The sequence below is a fragment of the Pyrus communis genome, chromosome 5 (genome assembly GCF_963583255.1).
Source record: "Pyrus communis chromosome 5, drPyrComm1.1, whole genome shotgun sequence".
NCBI lineage: Eukaryota > Viridiplantae > Streptophyta > Magnoliopsida > Rosales > Rosaceae > Pyrus > Pyrus communis.
In genome coordinates this window covers 16,327,250-16,343,657 of record NC_084807.1, presented here as the reverse complement: position 1 = coordinate 16,343,657, position 16,408 = coordinate 16,327,250, and the positions used below count along the sequence as shown (strand labels likewise).

Genomic DNA, 16,408 nt, shown 5'->3' with positions numbered 1-16,408 from the left:
CAGCAATTGATTGGTATGGACTTTTATTTTATATTTTTTATCAAACGATAAATTTGTTAGACTAAACGGGGTCGATCGTGGAAGCAAAGTAATGAAATGTAGTCATATTAGCTTTGATTGGCGACGGGCCAAGTTATAAGTGAATTATAGCTTAATTAGTGTTAACCAAAACATCCCAAAAATTAAATGGGTATGGTTATGAAACGGGAATGCCAAAATTGGCATTGGGTTGAAAAAACAAGTTAAAATTGACTTTGGGCTGAGAACAACAGGCAACCCAACATCGGATTGATGGCTACTGTTCACAGTGGGCCTGGCAGCAAAGGCTACAGGCTATGGGCTCGGGTAGGCTGTATTAAGCAGCCCATATATGCATGCAAGTTGTAGGCTTACAGCAGAGGAAAACAAGCCTAATCAGAAACGAGCCCAAGTGGGTTGTGAGGGAAGGCAGCCCAGCTTTAGGCTGGTTCGTGAGGGAAATAAGCCCAAAAAAGTTGAAGCCCAAGTAGGCTAAGCCTAGACAAGGCCCAAAAAGTCTGGGTTTGTTTTAGGGCACCCCAGCTTCGCCGGGGGCATGTAATCACCGGAATAGCTAAACGGCACCGCCACATTTACGGTGTTCTCAGTCGAGGTCGAGTCGGGGTGTAACCATAAACCCTTTAGGTCACGACGGAGAACCTTCTCGACATCGAGGAGGTCCACAACTCGAAGATTTGTATGGAATCTCAAGAATTCTGATGGGATTTGTGACTGGAATCTGTTGGATCATTTTTTATCAAAATAAAATTAAAACGACATATTTCATGTTAAATTATTCTACATATATACAATAGTAAAACTTGCCTACTAATTTGTCTATATAAATAATGTTACCGTATTGTAATATTCTCATATTGTGGGTCATTTACCTGTAACATTCTCATATTCTTTTGGTAATTTGTCTATAACATAGTATTTAGATTAATGCACAAAGAAAAACCAAGTGTATTGATTTTGATATGTATCTACAAATTAGTCTGGTGTGAAATGAAAATAATTTTCCTACTCCTTATAATGTATGTAAGTGGGGAAAATTATTTTTACAATATTCTAAGTAGGTAAACTAAAATGTAAATCAATTTACTAATATTTTGAATTCTCTAACTTAGATATCTTTTTCATACAACGTTATTACAATATTCCATGAAAAAATATTAATGAAATACTTAGTAACATAAAATATTATATTAATTTACCTATATTTATCAATGATAATAATAGATAAGTTTTTTCGTAAGAGATAAATAGATGTTGAAGACCAAGAGTAATATACAATATACATGGTAGGTAGTTAGTCTTCCTAATATTAGCTTAAATTTTATGCTGACCCATAACACCCTTCCTTTATTTTTTTATTTTTTCCAGAATCATTACTTCCCCTTTTCTTTTTGTCTAGATCATTAATTCCCCTTTTCAATTTGCCTAGTTTGAAAAATATTTCATGATATTAATTGGAAAATTAAACATAGAGTATACTTTTAATACTTAATTTTATATTGAGACAAGGATTTGGATCCTCTCCTAAGCTAACGGAAAGGATCCTCCTCGTCAATCATCGTGGGCCATTGGATTTTTATCCAACGGCTACAAACAGGGGGATCCCTTTAAATTTTAATGATTGTAGCCGTTGGATTAAAATATAACGGCCTACGATGATTGATGAGGAGAATCCTCTCCATTAGCTCAGGAGAGGATCCAAGTCCTTGAGACAACACTTTTTTAAATATTTCAAGGAGAGACAAACAATAATAAATGTGAAATATGTCATCATTTGTTTTTTTTTTCTATGGAGTTTAACTTACAAAATACCCTTTATTTTTGGTATCTTTTCACACTTCTCTCTCCAACATTGGAGTTGTTTGTGCCACTTAGGCGCCTTGTTTCTCGTAATTCAAAGAGATGACATAGCATGTGCAGGTTGGGCATATACACCTTTTTGCCACAAGAATGAGCTTCTGATCATTAGTTGAGGTTAACTAGTACAAAAGCTAAAACAATTATATTTACACTTGGAAATGAGACTTTAGAAAACCTATTTCAAATTTATTTGTTTCATCAAGTACATCAAATATGCTTTCAAACTTTTTAAAATGATAAAAAATTGATCCAAATAAACAAAAGACCAAATTACAAACACAAGCATCAATCTTATATCCTTATACATTTGGACATCGTTCAATGAACTCTCAAATGATTGAACACATGATGGAGCCTGCACAAGAGAAATTAAATTAATCCACAATGATTAATTTGATTTGAAGGAGGATATTAATTAACTTTGAACTTAATTTGATTGATAAAAAAAGTAAATTCTTTGGAACTTACAAATACTGAGTAAGAATCAATCTAACCCAACCCAACACAAACTAGGCTTCCCCATTTACTAATTCTTCTAAAACTATACAAATTGGTACTATTATAAAATATATAAAACTGGTTCAATTTAGTGCTCCACGATGCTCTCGATTCTTCTGTAACCCTCACCTCCCTCGCATGAGTGAGAAAGTTGCATATTTTTTTTTAAAAAGTATTAAAGTCAATTAATTTGCATTTTAAAGTAAAAAAAAGTATACAAAACCAGATTTTATATGTATTTGAAATTGATTATGCAAAAAAGGTCGAAGACGGTTTGAACTGATTTTGCAAAAATGGTTGAAGACGGGTTAAACTGATTCTGCAAATGTCGAGGACAGGTTAAACTGATTCTGCAAATGGTCGAAGACGGGTTGAACTGATTTTGCAAAAACAATCAAGAATGGATTAAACAGATTCTGCAAAAATGGTCGAAGACGAATTGAACTAATCCTGCAAATGGTCGAGGAAGGGTTGAACTGATTCTGCCAAAAGAGTTGAGGATGGGTTGAACAGATTCTACAAAAAAGATCAAGGACGGGTTGAACTAATTATGCAAAAATGGTCGAAGATGGGTTAAATTGATTCTACAAATGGTCGAGGATGAGTTGAACTGATTTTGCAAAAATGGTCGAATACGAGTTGAACTAATTCTGCAAAAATAGTCGATGACAGGTTGAACTGATATAGCAAAAATGATCTAGTACGGGTTGAACTGATTCTACAAAAATGGTCAAAGACGAGTTGTACTAATTCTGCAAATGGTCGAGAAATAGGTTGAACTGATTTTGCAAAAATGGTCGAAGACGAGTTGAACTGATTCTGCAAAAATAGTCAAGGACTGATTGAACTGATTATAGTAATAAATGATACAAATTTATTCTACATATAGTTCAAAACTGATTGTGTAGAAATAGTCGAATATAGGTTAAGCTTATGACACATTGCTTTTGTTGGTGTTGTGAGAGCTGGGTTCTATTAAAAGCCTAAAATCTTAGGGGTATGGTTGGTATTTTAAAATATTGTTTTCATGTTTTTGGGCTAGACTTTAATTGTTTTATGCTTTTGTCTCTCATTGACATGTTTAAAGACTAGTGGAGTTCATTGAAATATAATAAAAGTTTTTGTCTCTATATATAAAGCTCTCATATTAATTCACATAATATCCATATAATGAATTGTAGATAACAAATAAGTAATCAGGGGTATTTTAGGTTTTTTTTTTTTTTTTTTTAGTACATTGATATTTTTACACTAGGGGGAATGGGAGTTCGGCTAAAGCCACACAATGAATAGCCTAATTTGGTATTGAATTCACTATCCACGTGATTCGAACCTAATTTGGTATTTTGAGTTTTATATAGATAAAAAGATTATGTCGAGTTTGATATAAAGAAACTTGAGTTTTAGTGATTATAGTCGTTATTTTATTTATTTATTTTTTTTTTGTGTAAAAAATACAACACTTGATGGAGAGGACCTAGCAAACACAATGATGGAGGAATGATGGTTCAATGATTTGAACTGGGATCCTAGGGAAAGGCAATCCGCGGCCTGTTCCCCGTTACAATTTTTGATCAATGATGGGTTATCATAAGTTGCTCACTATAGAACTAATTAATAATGATTATTTAAGTGTTATAATCAGTCGTTCACACACTAATCAGATTACGATTTTCTAGCCTTTATAGTCCCCAGGCTCTGTAAGTCCCTTAACGAATCTACTCTTATTACCATATCCTAAAACCTAAACAAATGCAAAAACATACACGATTGTTTACAACATAATTCGTAAAATTATTTATGCAATTTATTTATTTTGTTTACAACATAATTCTTAAAATTATTTATTGCTTTTTATTCCTAAATTTCTATTGACAACGCATTATGGATTATTCATATACTTTGTTGTTTTTTACTACTCATGTCGATGGATTGATCAATTACCTTTTGGTGTTTCATTGATATATATTACCACAATTCAAAAATAAACAAAAAGAAAAAAAAAGTAAACTGCCAATTTTTCTCCTGAACTTTCACTTAACTTTCAATTTCTTCCTAAACTTTTTAATTGAAAAATTGAAGACTTAAACTAATTTTGTTGGCCGATTTCCCCTACCATTATTTTTTCAATTCTATTCAAATTAACGTTAACTCTTATCATGTTTACACCACGTTACACTCATTTGATGACAAAGGTGTTACTTCGCTAGAACTTCAGACACAAAAACAATATAATCGCATAGATTTGCATAGGTCTATTTTTTAGAAATATAAGGTTTTCAATTATTTTAAAGAGTGAATTGACCGAATTACCTTCACATGTTGTGCACATGCTTCTATTTAATAGAAATTTGGATGAAATGGATGAAAAACTAACAGGAGGGGAAAATCGACAAAAAAAGAAAAGAAAATTTTGAGTACTTAATTTTCCAATTAAAAAGTTTAAGGAGAAACAAAAAAATTAAGTAAAAGTTCAAAAAAGAAATTTGCAGTTTAGTCAAAGAAAAAAAAGGATCATATGCTGTTCACAGCGAACAAACCCACCTTCTGAAAACGACAAATCGCTTGCCGTTAATTAAATTTCCGAACCCTCACCATCCTTCCAACTGCCCCCCGTACATGTGCACTAAATTCTCTGTCATTTTCCCTTCCATTCGACTCCAAATAAAAATTAATTAAACTAATCCAAAAAATTAGAAAAAACAATTACCCACCATCACCTCTCGGCGTTGCTTCTCCCACACTCACTCTCTCCCTTTCACTCCCACCAAAACCTAACCCCCAAATCTAAGCCCACCGCTGTAATTTCATATTTGATTGCATCGCCTTCCTGGAATTTGCAGTTATTTTTCGCCGGAAATTGGTTCTGTTTGAAATGGAGCTGGAGCAGCACCGCCCCGCCATGACCTTCGACGAGCTCTCCATGGAGCGCAGCAAGAGCTTCGTCAAGGCCCTGCAGGTTCGATAGTCGTTGCATCTGAGAGAGAGAGAGAGAGAGAGAGAGAGAGAGAGAGAGATTTTGGGATTGGATCTGATGTTGATTTCGTTTTTGATTGATTGGTTTGTTGTTTTTGGTGCATCTTATAAATTGGTTGATTGGATTTACGAATTGATTGAATTTGTGGGGTCCTGTTTAATGAGAGTTTTAAGATCCCGAATCTTGTTACTGTCTGCATAATTTAGCTTGAGAGTTGAATCCGTTGGGTGTTTATGGTTTCGAGAATAAATATTAGCAATGAATTTTTGGCGGTTAATGCCAAGCATTAGTTAGGGCTGTTGAGCTGCTTTATGGTAGCTACTTACTGTTGCATTGGCAATGCTCTTTTGTACTGCTAATGATTGAAATCGTATGCATTAGCTGGAAATCGTGGTTAGGTTTCAGGTATGTTAGAAATGATTGAAAAGTGCTAGATGGTTAAAAAACATGGTATGTTTGCATTATTTTTTAAGAATATCGTGTAATTATATGTAGCGTGAAGCCTTTTCTTGTTCCTACTTCCTAGTGTTTGTGTTAAGAACTTCGTTTGAAATGATACGGTTATGCGGATTGAAGAGAAAAATGGGCATTTTATAATGGTTGGGTTGTCATAGTCTGTTTGCTATTTTTATCTCAGGAACTCAAGAACTTGAGGCCTCAGCTTTATTCTGCTGCGGAATACTGCGAAAAGTCCTATCTTCATAGTGAGCAGAAACAAATGTAAGGATCTTTGTTTTAATCGTTTGGAGGAAATGCTGGTAATAATGCTGTATAAAATTGCATGTGCAAGTTTTGGAGAATGGGTATGATGCTCCAGCATGTCATACATATCTGGATGCTTTTACCATCACTTGTCTGATTCTCGGTTCTACCAGGATTTTCTTTGCTCCATTTCTCTCTGACATTGATTATAAAATTATGCATCAGGGTATTGGATAACCTGAAAGATTATGCTGTACGGGCCCTTGTTAATGCTGTTGATCACCTTGGCACTGTGGCTTACAAGTTAACTGACCTTCTTGATCAGCAAACCTCAGATGTCTCAACCATGGATCTGAAAGTTACTTGCCTAAATCAGGTGAGGTTTCCAATTTCTTTATGTTAGAATAGAAAGGGTATCAATAGATATATCTTACGAAAAGATTATCATCCAAGTTCGGGGGTGTCAACATGAATACCTAACTGGAAGGGCTTAACAAACTTCATTTGTTATTCTAGAAACTTCTTACATGCAAAACATACATGGATAAAGAAGGGTCGAGGCAGCAGCAGTTGTTGGCATTCATCCCGAGACATCACAAGCACTACATTTTACCAAGTAAGCCCAAGTACTGTCAACTTCTTGTTAGAGTTGCCCTGTTTGTGATGAGATTTTTACATTTATTTCCATTTCTCTTCTTGCTAGATTCTGTCAATAAGAAGGTACATTTTAGTCCACATGTTCAGACTGACACTAGGCAACATCCTTATCAAACAAGAGCACATCTTCAGCCTTCAAGTATGTCACTTTCCTTTGGATGCTTACCTCTAACCTTCTAAGTCCAGTTTTCACTGGGCGAGTAAGCTTTCCTCGATTTTAACATTGGACAAGTAATGAGTTTGGTGTTTCAACAATGTGTAACGTTTAGGCGCTGCTGCATCAAAAACTCTTTCTTGGCATTTAGCTTCAGAAACAAAGTCAACCTTGAAGGGGACTCCACAGGTCCGGACTAGGTAATTCCTAAGAGAAACAAGAATCTTGCATATGGTTTCACTATGCTTGGCAAAAAAATTTTCTTTGTTGGTGTATCTATTGCGCCCGATACTTCTAAGAAACCTGAAACATTTATTTTCCTTTGTGCAGCACTGGAGACACAAAAATTTCTGTAAACACTGCTGGTGTTTTCCAGCTTGTAGGTAAGTAGAATTGGGAAGTTACATCATCATATCACCTAGCTGTGTGAATAGATGCTTTGCTAGAGAAACGGTAGTTCCTTATGCTTTGACTAATATGAATGCAGAAAATGAAAGGAGTACCCCTAAATCCTCGGCAACGCAGCTTCAGCAACCAAGTGGATTTCCTGCTTCTGGTGGGGTTAAGCAAACGTCAGGTGCTGGACACAAGGTAGAGTGATCTTGTCCTCCAAGTTCTGATCTCCGTATTACAGAAGATGGAAAATTTGAGAGCTGATGAGAAGTTATTTTCCTTGCAGGAAGCGGTAGATGGTTCCAGACCAATGACGGCATTCAGGTCATTTGAAAATCCAAGACGGGAGATAGTGCGCGTCCCTGTTCGCAGCAAAAGCGTGCTATCGGCGTTCTTTGCCAAACAGAAATCGAATAAGCTGAAGGCTGGATCTGTCTCGTGAGGCCTCATTATAACAAGTCAAGGATGCCAATATCGGTACGCCCACTGTATGTGGGTCAATATGCCTGTAAATCCCTCCTTTGCATTTTGATTTCAAGCTTTTCCCTTCGTCCTTAGTTTATCAATTGCTTGAAATCAAATTCTTTTTTCCCCCTCGAAGTCTTTCCCCGGGCTGCTTAATAACGAGCAAATTGTGCACAGAAGTCCTGTAATGAAGTGGTCGGGGAAATATGTAGCTGTACAATGTTGCACCTGATGAATAATTCAGTTTCTGTTATGTCGCTGAATTTCAATGTCGATACATCTTCTGAATGATCGGCTTTCAGGCACCCACAAGCACTACTAATCATTTTTGGTAATAAGGAAAATTCTAATATGCACGCCGGGGATGCTAGGGTTAAGTAAAGTCTTAATACACAAGTTTCTTCCATGGTACGTGCTGCTAATAGTTTGGAAAATCAACGGTTAGATCTTGCGTATAATGTTTTAATGAATCTTTCCAGCAGTTAGATTTTGCATAAAATCCATTGAACGTGCTGTAGCGTTGTAGTAGGACTCCTAGGTGCAATTATTTGTAATCACATTTGCAAAACAACAGATCCGCACCTCTAAATCCAAAACGACGTGTGAGGCTAAGTTTATCATTCTTTATTAGTGGAATAATATCGATGTTAAAAAATATAAAAAATAAAAAAAGTATCCGAAACGACAACAACGCAAATTCCTGAATCCTGATCTGCTTGTCCGATTGAGAAAACAGTCTGATCACCACCACGGTGGCACCCTTCTTATTCCACATCCTCGCATTCAATTTCGATAATTTCAAAATCTGAGCTCTATTTTCGATTCCAAACTGAAAAATCCATTCAAGGTTTGAATCTTTACGATAGATTTCTCTGGAACAATGTCCTCCTTCTTGTACCAAAGACCAATCCACAACCCGCTTTCAGATCCCTACCCGATTTCCCCGCGCTTCTCCGCCAACTCCCACAAACCATATTCGATCTTCAGCCCCACTACCCTCCTGGTCCTCCTCTCGCTCATGGTGGTGATGGGCGTCTTCTTCCCCTGGGTGGGGATGCGGGAGAGCCTGTTCTCGGTCACCACCAGGCCCTCCATCGCCAAGTGGCGGGACTACACGCTGGCTCAGGCGGCGTCGTTCGTGGCCCGAAACGGGACGGTGATTGTTTGCGCCGTCAGTCAGCCGTACTTGCCGTTTTTGAACAACTGGTTGATCAGCATTGCCAGGCAAAAGCACCAGGACAAGGTGCTTGTGATTGCCGAAGACTATGCCACGCTTTATAAGGTGAATGAGTGGTGGCCGGGCCACGCCGTGCTTGTGCCGCCTGCGCCGGATGCTCAGACTGCCCATAAGTTTGGTTCTCAGGTATAATTGCTGATTCTTTCATATTATATGTGGAGTTTGAAATTATATTTGGGATGGTTAGATGTTGTGATGCTCATGTTTCTGTAGTTTAGGCTCTGTTTTCGGGGTTTAATTCGCTACTGATTTGTGTAAGTTTTTGGGCTTGACTGGAAGTAAAAATGCGTGCACTTGTAAGAGGTTATGACACGAATTCTTTAGGACTCGACTTCATATTCGTCATATAAAATGGTTGGTTAGTTTTAAGCGTAACAACTATGTACGGAAGATCTCAAACAAGCAATATAAATCCTTATTGTCACAGCATTGGCTCAATGAGAAATTTCATTTGAAAATTTTCACTGATCACTTGAATATTAATTTTTGGACACCATCTGCTCAAGTTCTGACAACTAAAAAACTGATGTAGAATTCAACTTGTCGGGTACGTATTTGCTCCAGCATAATGTTTCCCCATTCAAACTCTTTATCCTTTTGTTCTTTGGATTCTATTGGTTTTCTGGGTGTTTATGTCTCTTTGAGCCTGAATATGATGATTGGAACCCTTTGCCTTGATGGATTGTTGACTTATTACCTTTCAAAAGTGATTTTGATTGGTTTCCTAGTGTAGGGATTCTTCAACTTTACTTCCCGAAGGCCTTGGCACCTGTTGCAGATTTTGGAACTTGGATACAATGTTATGTACAATGATGTTGATATGGTGTGGTTGGCTGATCCATTTCCCTATTTCGAAGGAAACCATGACGTGTACTTCACAGATGACATGACTCCAGTAAGTACACTAGTTTTGATTTAGCTATTGACATGTGCTTAAATTGTAAACGGGATTCTAAGCATGTGTTGTCCTAAATTTCATGTCCATCAGCCACCGGGAGATGTGCTCTGCACAAGCATGATTATGAGTAAAACATACACACAAACTTTCGTTAGTTTTTCCTTTTGCTATAAGGAAACTTTGAATTGTGTGCACTCTTTGGTGTATTAAGTGGATATATGGCGATATCTTTTGATACCAATTCAGTACATAAAGTGGCCACCAAACTACTACTTAAGTCGTCATTAATAATCATATCCTTAGATCATTAAGCACACCATATCAATCTACTCCGGGGAAAGCAGTCTTCAATATCTCGATTAGACCAGATGCTGTGCACAATTACACAATGATTGAACTGCTGCTTCCTTTCTCTACCATTTGGCACACACAATAAGAAAGAGATGGGAAGGAGGAGGGGAGGGAGGGAGACCTTTTGATAAATAAGTAAATAGTTGCCTGTTTGCTGCTGTATGTCTAAAAACTAAAAGATAACGGATAAAGGTGTTGTAGCTGCAGCAGTTCTTAGTATTATTCTTTTTTGACTGTGCAGTCTAGTCTATTGCTGCAGATATAACTGCTTTCGTTATATTTACAAGGGGTTTATTCGATTTTGGTGACCAGGTCAAACCTCTGAACCACTCTCACGATCTGCCACCTCCAGGAAAGAAAGGACGCACTTATATCTGCAGCTGCATGATTTTCCTGCGTCCAACCAGTGGAGCAAAATTACTTATGAAGAAGTGGATTGAGGAACTTAAAGACCAACCATGGTCCAGAGAAAAAAAAGCAAATGATCAGCCTGCTTTTAACTGGGCATTAGACAAACTTGCTAACGAGGTATTTTCACTTTGAAAGTTGTGCTTAATATAGGTACGATGATATTAGGCCCAGATGCGTGAAAAATGTTTATGGCATCATACCTTCACGAATTATATGGATCCTTTGAGTGATTATGTTATTAATTTTCTGCAGGTGGATCTCTATCTGCTGCCGCAGGCAGCATTCCCAACTGGAGGACTATACTTTAAGAACAAGACATGGGTGCAGGAAACTAAAGGGATGCACGTTATACTTCACAATAATTATATCCTGGGTTTTGAGAAGAAGATAAAACGCTTCCATGATTATGATCTCTGGTTGGTCGATAATCATGCTGATGAGTCACCTCTTGGGAGAATATGAGATTGACGGACATCATGGATATTTGATTCCATAGAACCTGAGTTCTATTGATGCCTGCAGGACATGCTTCCTACCAATTCTTTTGACCTTCCTGCCCGGTGGTTTTTGTAACAGACTAAGAAAGGGAATCTGATGTTAGTGGCCTACTGTTCTATGTACTGATGGTTTCTTCAAAGCAAGGATAATGTATCTTGAACGAGGCAGTCAGTTTCATTCACTCGTTGATGTTTGGCAGCGATTTCAGATAGCCAATACAACCAGGTCAACTAGCTGTACAATTGGTGTTCTTGTTCTCATTTGCTCTCATTTTTTGACTAAGCTATTTATTGAAATTCATACTTGTTCACAAACCTTTTCTGTGGTGTAACTTAACCAGTTAGTGTATCGTCTTTTGAAAGTTCCAAATACTAATACATTGTTTCAGAATATATACAGAGTTATTGTGGATGAGCATAAAGATGAGAAGATTTGTTGATCTCGGATGTTGTAGTTGCTATGAGTTTTCGGTTCCCTACTCTGCAAGAAACGTTTGATTACGTTTAACAGGGGTCGCTGTTGCATTTGACCTGTGATCATATGCATTATTCACTAACCTGCACAGTAAATAACCAAATAGAGAATAAGGAATAAAGGAAGCAGCAGAAAGAGGGGGCATATTTTCGTTCTTTTTCCAAAACAAGGAATGGTAAAGAGATTTAAGAAGTGGAAAATGTGCCACTTTTTTTTTTGTGGGTCAATAGGAAAATGTACCACTTACTACGACAGTCTTGTGGTATTTCTCTTCACTTGTAAGTGAGAGGTCTTAGGTTCAATTCTCTTCAATGGCGAATTTGAATCACATTATTGTTAGTTCATTGTGAGGCTGTTAGCTTCATCCTCACCCCCTCAGTATAGATAATATCGTTTGTTTAAAAAAAAAAATGTAAAATGGAATAGATGCGTTTTACTGGGTGTCAAATTAGTCAATTACTCGGAAGGTAACTTTTAAGCATTAGTCGGTTGACTGTGTTTGCCAGCCACACAAGCTGGTACTTTTACGTGCTTAATACAAGTGGAGAGAAAAATATATTTTCCGTATCCTTTCATTTGTGTTGTGACACGTAAATTACCAACTTGAACGCTGTATAATTGGAAAAATTTCTCCTAACGTTCCATCACAATTCCCTATCAGAGGTTAATGTGTCCAGTTGCTTGGTTGATAAACCTGACGCTCTCAAAGAAAAGTGCATTGAGAATAACTCTTGAGTCAAGTAAAAAATCATATTTGATTCTGCATTAACACCAACGTTTTGTTTGAATGATAAAATTTATGAGTACTAAAGAATTTTAAAGGGGTATTTTGATATAAACACCTCGTTTTGGAATATTATAGACTAAACACCTATTTTTTTTTTTTTTTTTCAGAATGGTGCTAGACCCATCACAATGTCTTATTTTTTCACACACCATAAAAAATTAAAAAATTAAAAAATTATTTTTCCACCCACCCTTATTCCTAAAATAACCTCTTTAATATATATATATATATATATATATATACACACACACACATATGTATGTCTCTCCCTCTCTAAACTTTCTTGACCGTTCAATTAATAAAATAAAAACTAATGAAAACCCTAAAATCGAAATGCCCAGGCTTGCCCCTCCTTCAACCCAGCTATCCTTTGCCTCTGCCCCATGCTCAGCGCAACCACGCTGCCATTAGTCTCTCATGCAATCTAATGGGCATTGGGTTCTCCATAACAAAAGCCACGAAGAAGCTTGAGACTCCTCCGGGACGAAGATCAAGAACATCGACTGAATTGAGGCTAGAAGAATCGCGCGGCGACCACTTGATTTTCAATTTTAGATCCGTCGCCATTGTTGCTTTCGTTTGTTCATCGTTTTTTGGGTGGCTCAGTTCGCTGTTTGAGAGGAAAGTGGTGGCGAAAATCCTGTTCAAACCTTGGGTTGATATTGAAGATGAGCCAGAGAGGGTTGCAAAGGGGTTTCGCGGTGGAGAAGATCCAATTGGACCAATTAAAGCGACCTACAAGTCTTTTTTTTCAGTTTTTTAATTTGTTAAACATTAGAATTTTTAAATAGGGTCTAAAAGTCTTTTTATATAAGGATAAATATGTCATTAACATTTTCATGAAAATATAAGTGAAAAAATAGGATAATAGGGTGTGTTTAGTTAGAGCTGGCCCCAAGGGTAACCAGAGTAGGCGTCTGCCTAGGGCCCCCAATTTTTAGGAGGAGCTAGGCAGGTCTAGACCAGGATGGGCGGGAACTATGTGGGCTTATATGTAAACGCTAAAATTTGAAAATTATTTGTTGTAGGGTCAGCCTCTCGCGGGGAAGAAGACAACCATATTTCTAATATCATTTTAATTGCACGACTTTACTTAAAGATGATTCCACCTTTTTTTTTTATAGCTGCACATCTTCTCCCTTTTAAATAGTTTCCACCATCTTATTATTACTTTTTGGCTTCTATCTTAAATATCACCTTTCTGTTTATTTTTATGGAGTTTTATTACCCGATTTTAATATCACACCACATATATCTTTGTTATGTACCTAAAAGGCTAAAACTCTCACCTTTTTGAAAAATGACATTATTTAATGTTCAAATTAATTAGTTTATATAATCTCTTCTCTATTAATTAATAAAATCCTCTTTGTCAACCAAAAAATGGTGAAAAGACAAATTAGTCTTCTATCACACAAAAAAAAATGTTGGGTAATAATGTAATTTCACAGGTTCAAAATTTACTATTTTGTATTGAAGCTTCACCTACAGGTGATGCTAAAATACTTCCAATATTTAAAAAAAAATACAAAGACAAAAACCTCCCACTCCGCCAACGTTCTCTCTCTCTCTCTCCCTCTCTCCTTCTCATTTTCTAAAAAATTGTGTTCATACACACAAAGTGTGTAGGCAAATGCCAGTATATAATAAAATTATTCAAATCTGCCTCGTCCGCCTAGACGCATATACGAAAATTACTATCCTCTTCATTCTAGTATTTTTCCTAGTTATAAGATGTTATCTCTATAATCCAACCATTCGTTCATTTATTGAATGTAATATGTAACATTGTAACAATAGAAAAATGATTGGAATTTGGCGTACTAGGTAGGGACTTCTTTTTTGGTTTGAATTGGTTGAAAAATTAGCTTATGTAAACTTTTGCATCTAAAAACGTGAGATGGGTAATATTTGAATATTTGTATATCTTTCCTTATATATATATATATATATATTAATTTTTAATGATATTTGATGTAGAAATAGACTTTTCATGTTTTTAGTGATTTTTTTTTTTTTACACCTGTCAATATACAAAGGGTCAGGAGTTAGAGAATTCTAGAGCCCCACTTCAAAGACTCGCCTAGGGCCCCCAAATTTTCAAGGCCGACCTTGTGTTTAATATCACTCTTTTTTTTTTATATAAACGATATTATCTACATTTAAAAGAATGAGGTTGATAACTTATCTTCCTTTTTAAAATTTGATTAAACTTTTTTTTTCCCTACCATTTTTGCGATAAAATTTTATTTTATTTGAAGTTTATTTCTTCACGTTTCTTTTTGTCAACTACACGTTACTTCTTTGGCCTTCTGTTTTACTCTTATTTTAATGCATTTTTTTTTATTGTTTACTATAATATTATTTCAATAAATTAACTAGGGATGAACTCGAAGGCTTCGGGGAGATCGGTGCTGTGATCCGTGATGACCAGGGCGTGTTTGTGGCAGCTATGGCTGCACGGTATGCGGGGTGTGAAATCTGCACAAATGGCAGAAACCATGGCGGCGGGAGCTGATGTCCTTTTTACGCAGGAGGTGTCATGCTCGGCCATGGAGGTACAACTTACAAGGAGATGCAGTGGTGATAGTTAATGCCCTCCAGGCAGCAGATGCAGCGGCCTTAAGTGGGGAATTTTGGGCATATTCTAAACGATGCTAGACATATTTGAAGTCTTTCTCGCGACTGAAGGTCACGTTTGGTCGACGGCAAACAAAAAAGGTAGCTCACAGTTGGTAAGATTGGGATTAACATTAGTTAGTCAAATTTATTGGTTTGAAAAACCCTCAGATGTAATATCTGATATTCTTTTTTTAGGATAGTATTCAACATTAATTTTGGTGCGGGATGCTCTTTTTCCATTCGAGCGGGCTGAAATCCCGACAAGGTTTTTATCGAGGCCCATCCTATCCTACTTGCTTCTACGTATTGTTCCATCTTTAATGAATATCGTACTCTTTCTCAAAAAAAAAAAAAAAAAAACTTTAGCATAATATAGGTACGTTTAATTGTAGGTTTGTTTGTTTATATCAGTACGTAGTATGGTTATGTATAACATGAGCACATTTGGTTTATGGTACAATTGAAATTTTAGTACATTTGAAATCTAAACATGCCAAAAGTCGTTACGTTTGTTTTCAAATGAAACATAAGTTTTATTATTTATTTACTAATAATGAGGAATTAGAGGAAGAAGAGGAATCATCATCATGGGAATTGATTTAGTTATTGAATCATTGAATTAGAGGAAGAGATTAGGTTGTTACGTTGCTTTTTAAAATCAAGGGATCTTTGTGATCTAATGTGGCTAAGGTTTATTAGGTGTGTGATTCTCATCATCAATCATATTTGCTTTTAATAGATATTATTCATAACGCAGCTATATGCATGCCGATATCATTGAAATCACTAAAATAATGAAAATACGAAGTCTTACTGACACACCCCGACCGAGATCGGAGCGTGCTGGCCGTCACACAAAGGTGACGTAGCCATGTGCACGTGCGGAAGCTAATAAAGTAGTAATATAAAAGTACGAGTAATTAAAAACTAGCATACAAGGTACTAAAACAAGTGCTAGTAAGCGAGATACAATTTCAGAGTAGGTCTAAAGCAGCCCAAACAAAACGACAACAGTAGTACGCCCGAAGGCGACCCTACAATGGGGAGTGTCTGTCAGAAACGCCGGAAAACCCTCAAGGGAAACCACCGCAAGGGCTAAGCAACTAGAACCTGGAGGGGCGCAAAACAAAAGCGTGAGTGGGCAAAAACAAAGCTTTCGAAAACCATTTATAACATACTTACTAACCCCTCGCCGTAAAACCTGTATACTTCCCAGAAAATATATATACATAATACATATGCCAAAAATGCTCAAAGTATATCATGCCAAAAATGCTCAAAGTATATCAATCATGCTCGATAATATGCCATGCCGAATTCTCATAACGATATGCAAGTGCCCAGGTATAAACATAATCAATATCATGTAATCTGGCAACCGGAGTCAC

The 16,408-nt window shown here is 36.5% G+C and overlaps 2 protein-coding genes across 2 annotated transcripts; both read left to right on the top strand.

The window, feature by feature from the left end:
- Positions 1-5,017: 5,017 nt before the first annotated feature.
- On the top strand, positions 5,018-8,011 carry LOC137735052 (protein ABIL1-like). Its single transcript, XM_068474413.1, has 9 exons — positions 5,018-5,353; positions 6,009-6,091; positions 6,299-6,449; positions 6,590-6,689; positions 6,777-6,869; positions 7,000-7,084; positions 7,215-7,267; positions 7,372-7,475; positions 7,564-8,011. The coding sequence occupies exons 1-9, from the start codon at positions 5,270-5,272 to the stop codon at positions 7,717-7,719; spliced, it is 909 nt and encodes a 302-aa protein (XP_068330514.1). The 5' UTR covers positions 5,018-5,269; the 3' UTR covers positions 7,720-8,011.
- A 436-nt stretch (positions 8,012-8,447) lies between these two features.
- LOC137735502 (UDP-D-xylose:L-fucose alpha-1,3-D-xylosyltransferase MGP4-like) lies at positions 8,448-11,546 on the top strand. Its single transcript, XM_068474934.1, has 4 exons — positions 8,448-9,105; positions 9,713-9,874; positions 10,541-10,756; positions 10,892-11,546. The coding sequence occupies exons 1-4, from the start codon at positions 8,623-8,625 to the stop codon at positions 11,099-11,101; spliced, it is 1,071 nt and encodes a 356-aa protein (XP_068331035.1). The 5' UTR covers positions 8,448-8,622; the 3' UTR covers positions 11,102-11,546.
- The last annotated feature ends 4,862 nt before the right edge of the window (positions 11,547-16,408 follow it).

Bases quoted from the DNA above. Each gene is read 5' to 3' on its own strand.
- LOC137735052 (XM_068474413.1), top strand. From the start codon at position 5,270: ATGGAGCTGGAGCAGCACCGCCCCGCCATGACCTTCGACGAGCTCTCC. The intron at 6,450-6,589 runs GTGAGGTTTCCA...TTGTTATTCTAG, and splicing joins AAGTTACTTGCCTAAATCAG to AAACTTCTTACATGCAAAAC. The intron at 7,268-7,371 runs GTAAGTAGAATT...ATATGAATGCAG, and splicing joins TGGTGTTTTCCAGCTTGTAG to AAAATGAAAGGAGTACCCCT.
- LOC137735502 (XM_068474934.1), top strand. From the start codon at position 8,623: ATGTCCTCCTTCTTGTACCAAAGACCAATCCACAACCCGCTTTCAGAT. The intron at 9,106-9,712 runs GTATAATTGCTG...TTCCTAGTGTAG, and splicing joins CCCATAAGTTTGGTTCTCAG to GGATTCTTCAACTTTACTTC. The intron at 9,875-10,540 runs GTAAGTACACTA...TTTGGTGACCAG, and splicing joins TCACAGATGACATGACTCCA to GTCAAACCTCTGAACCACTC.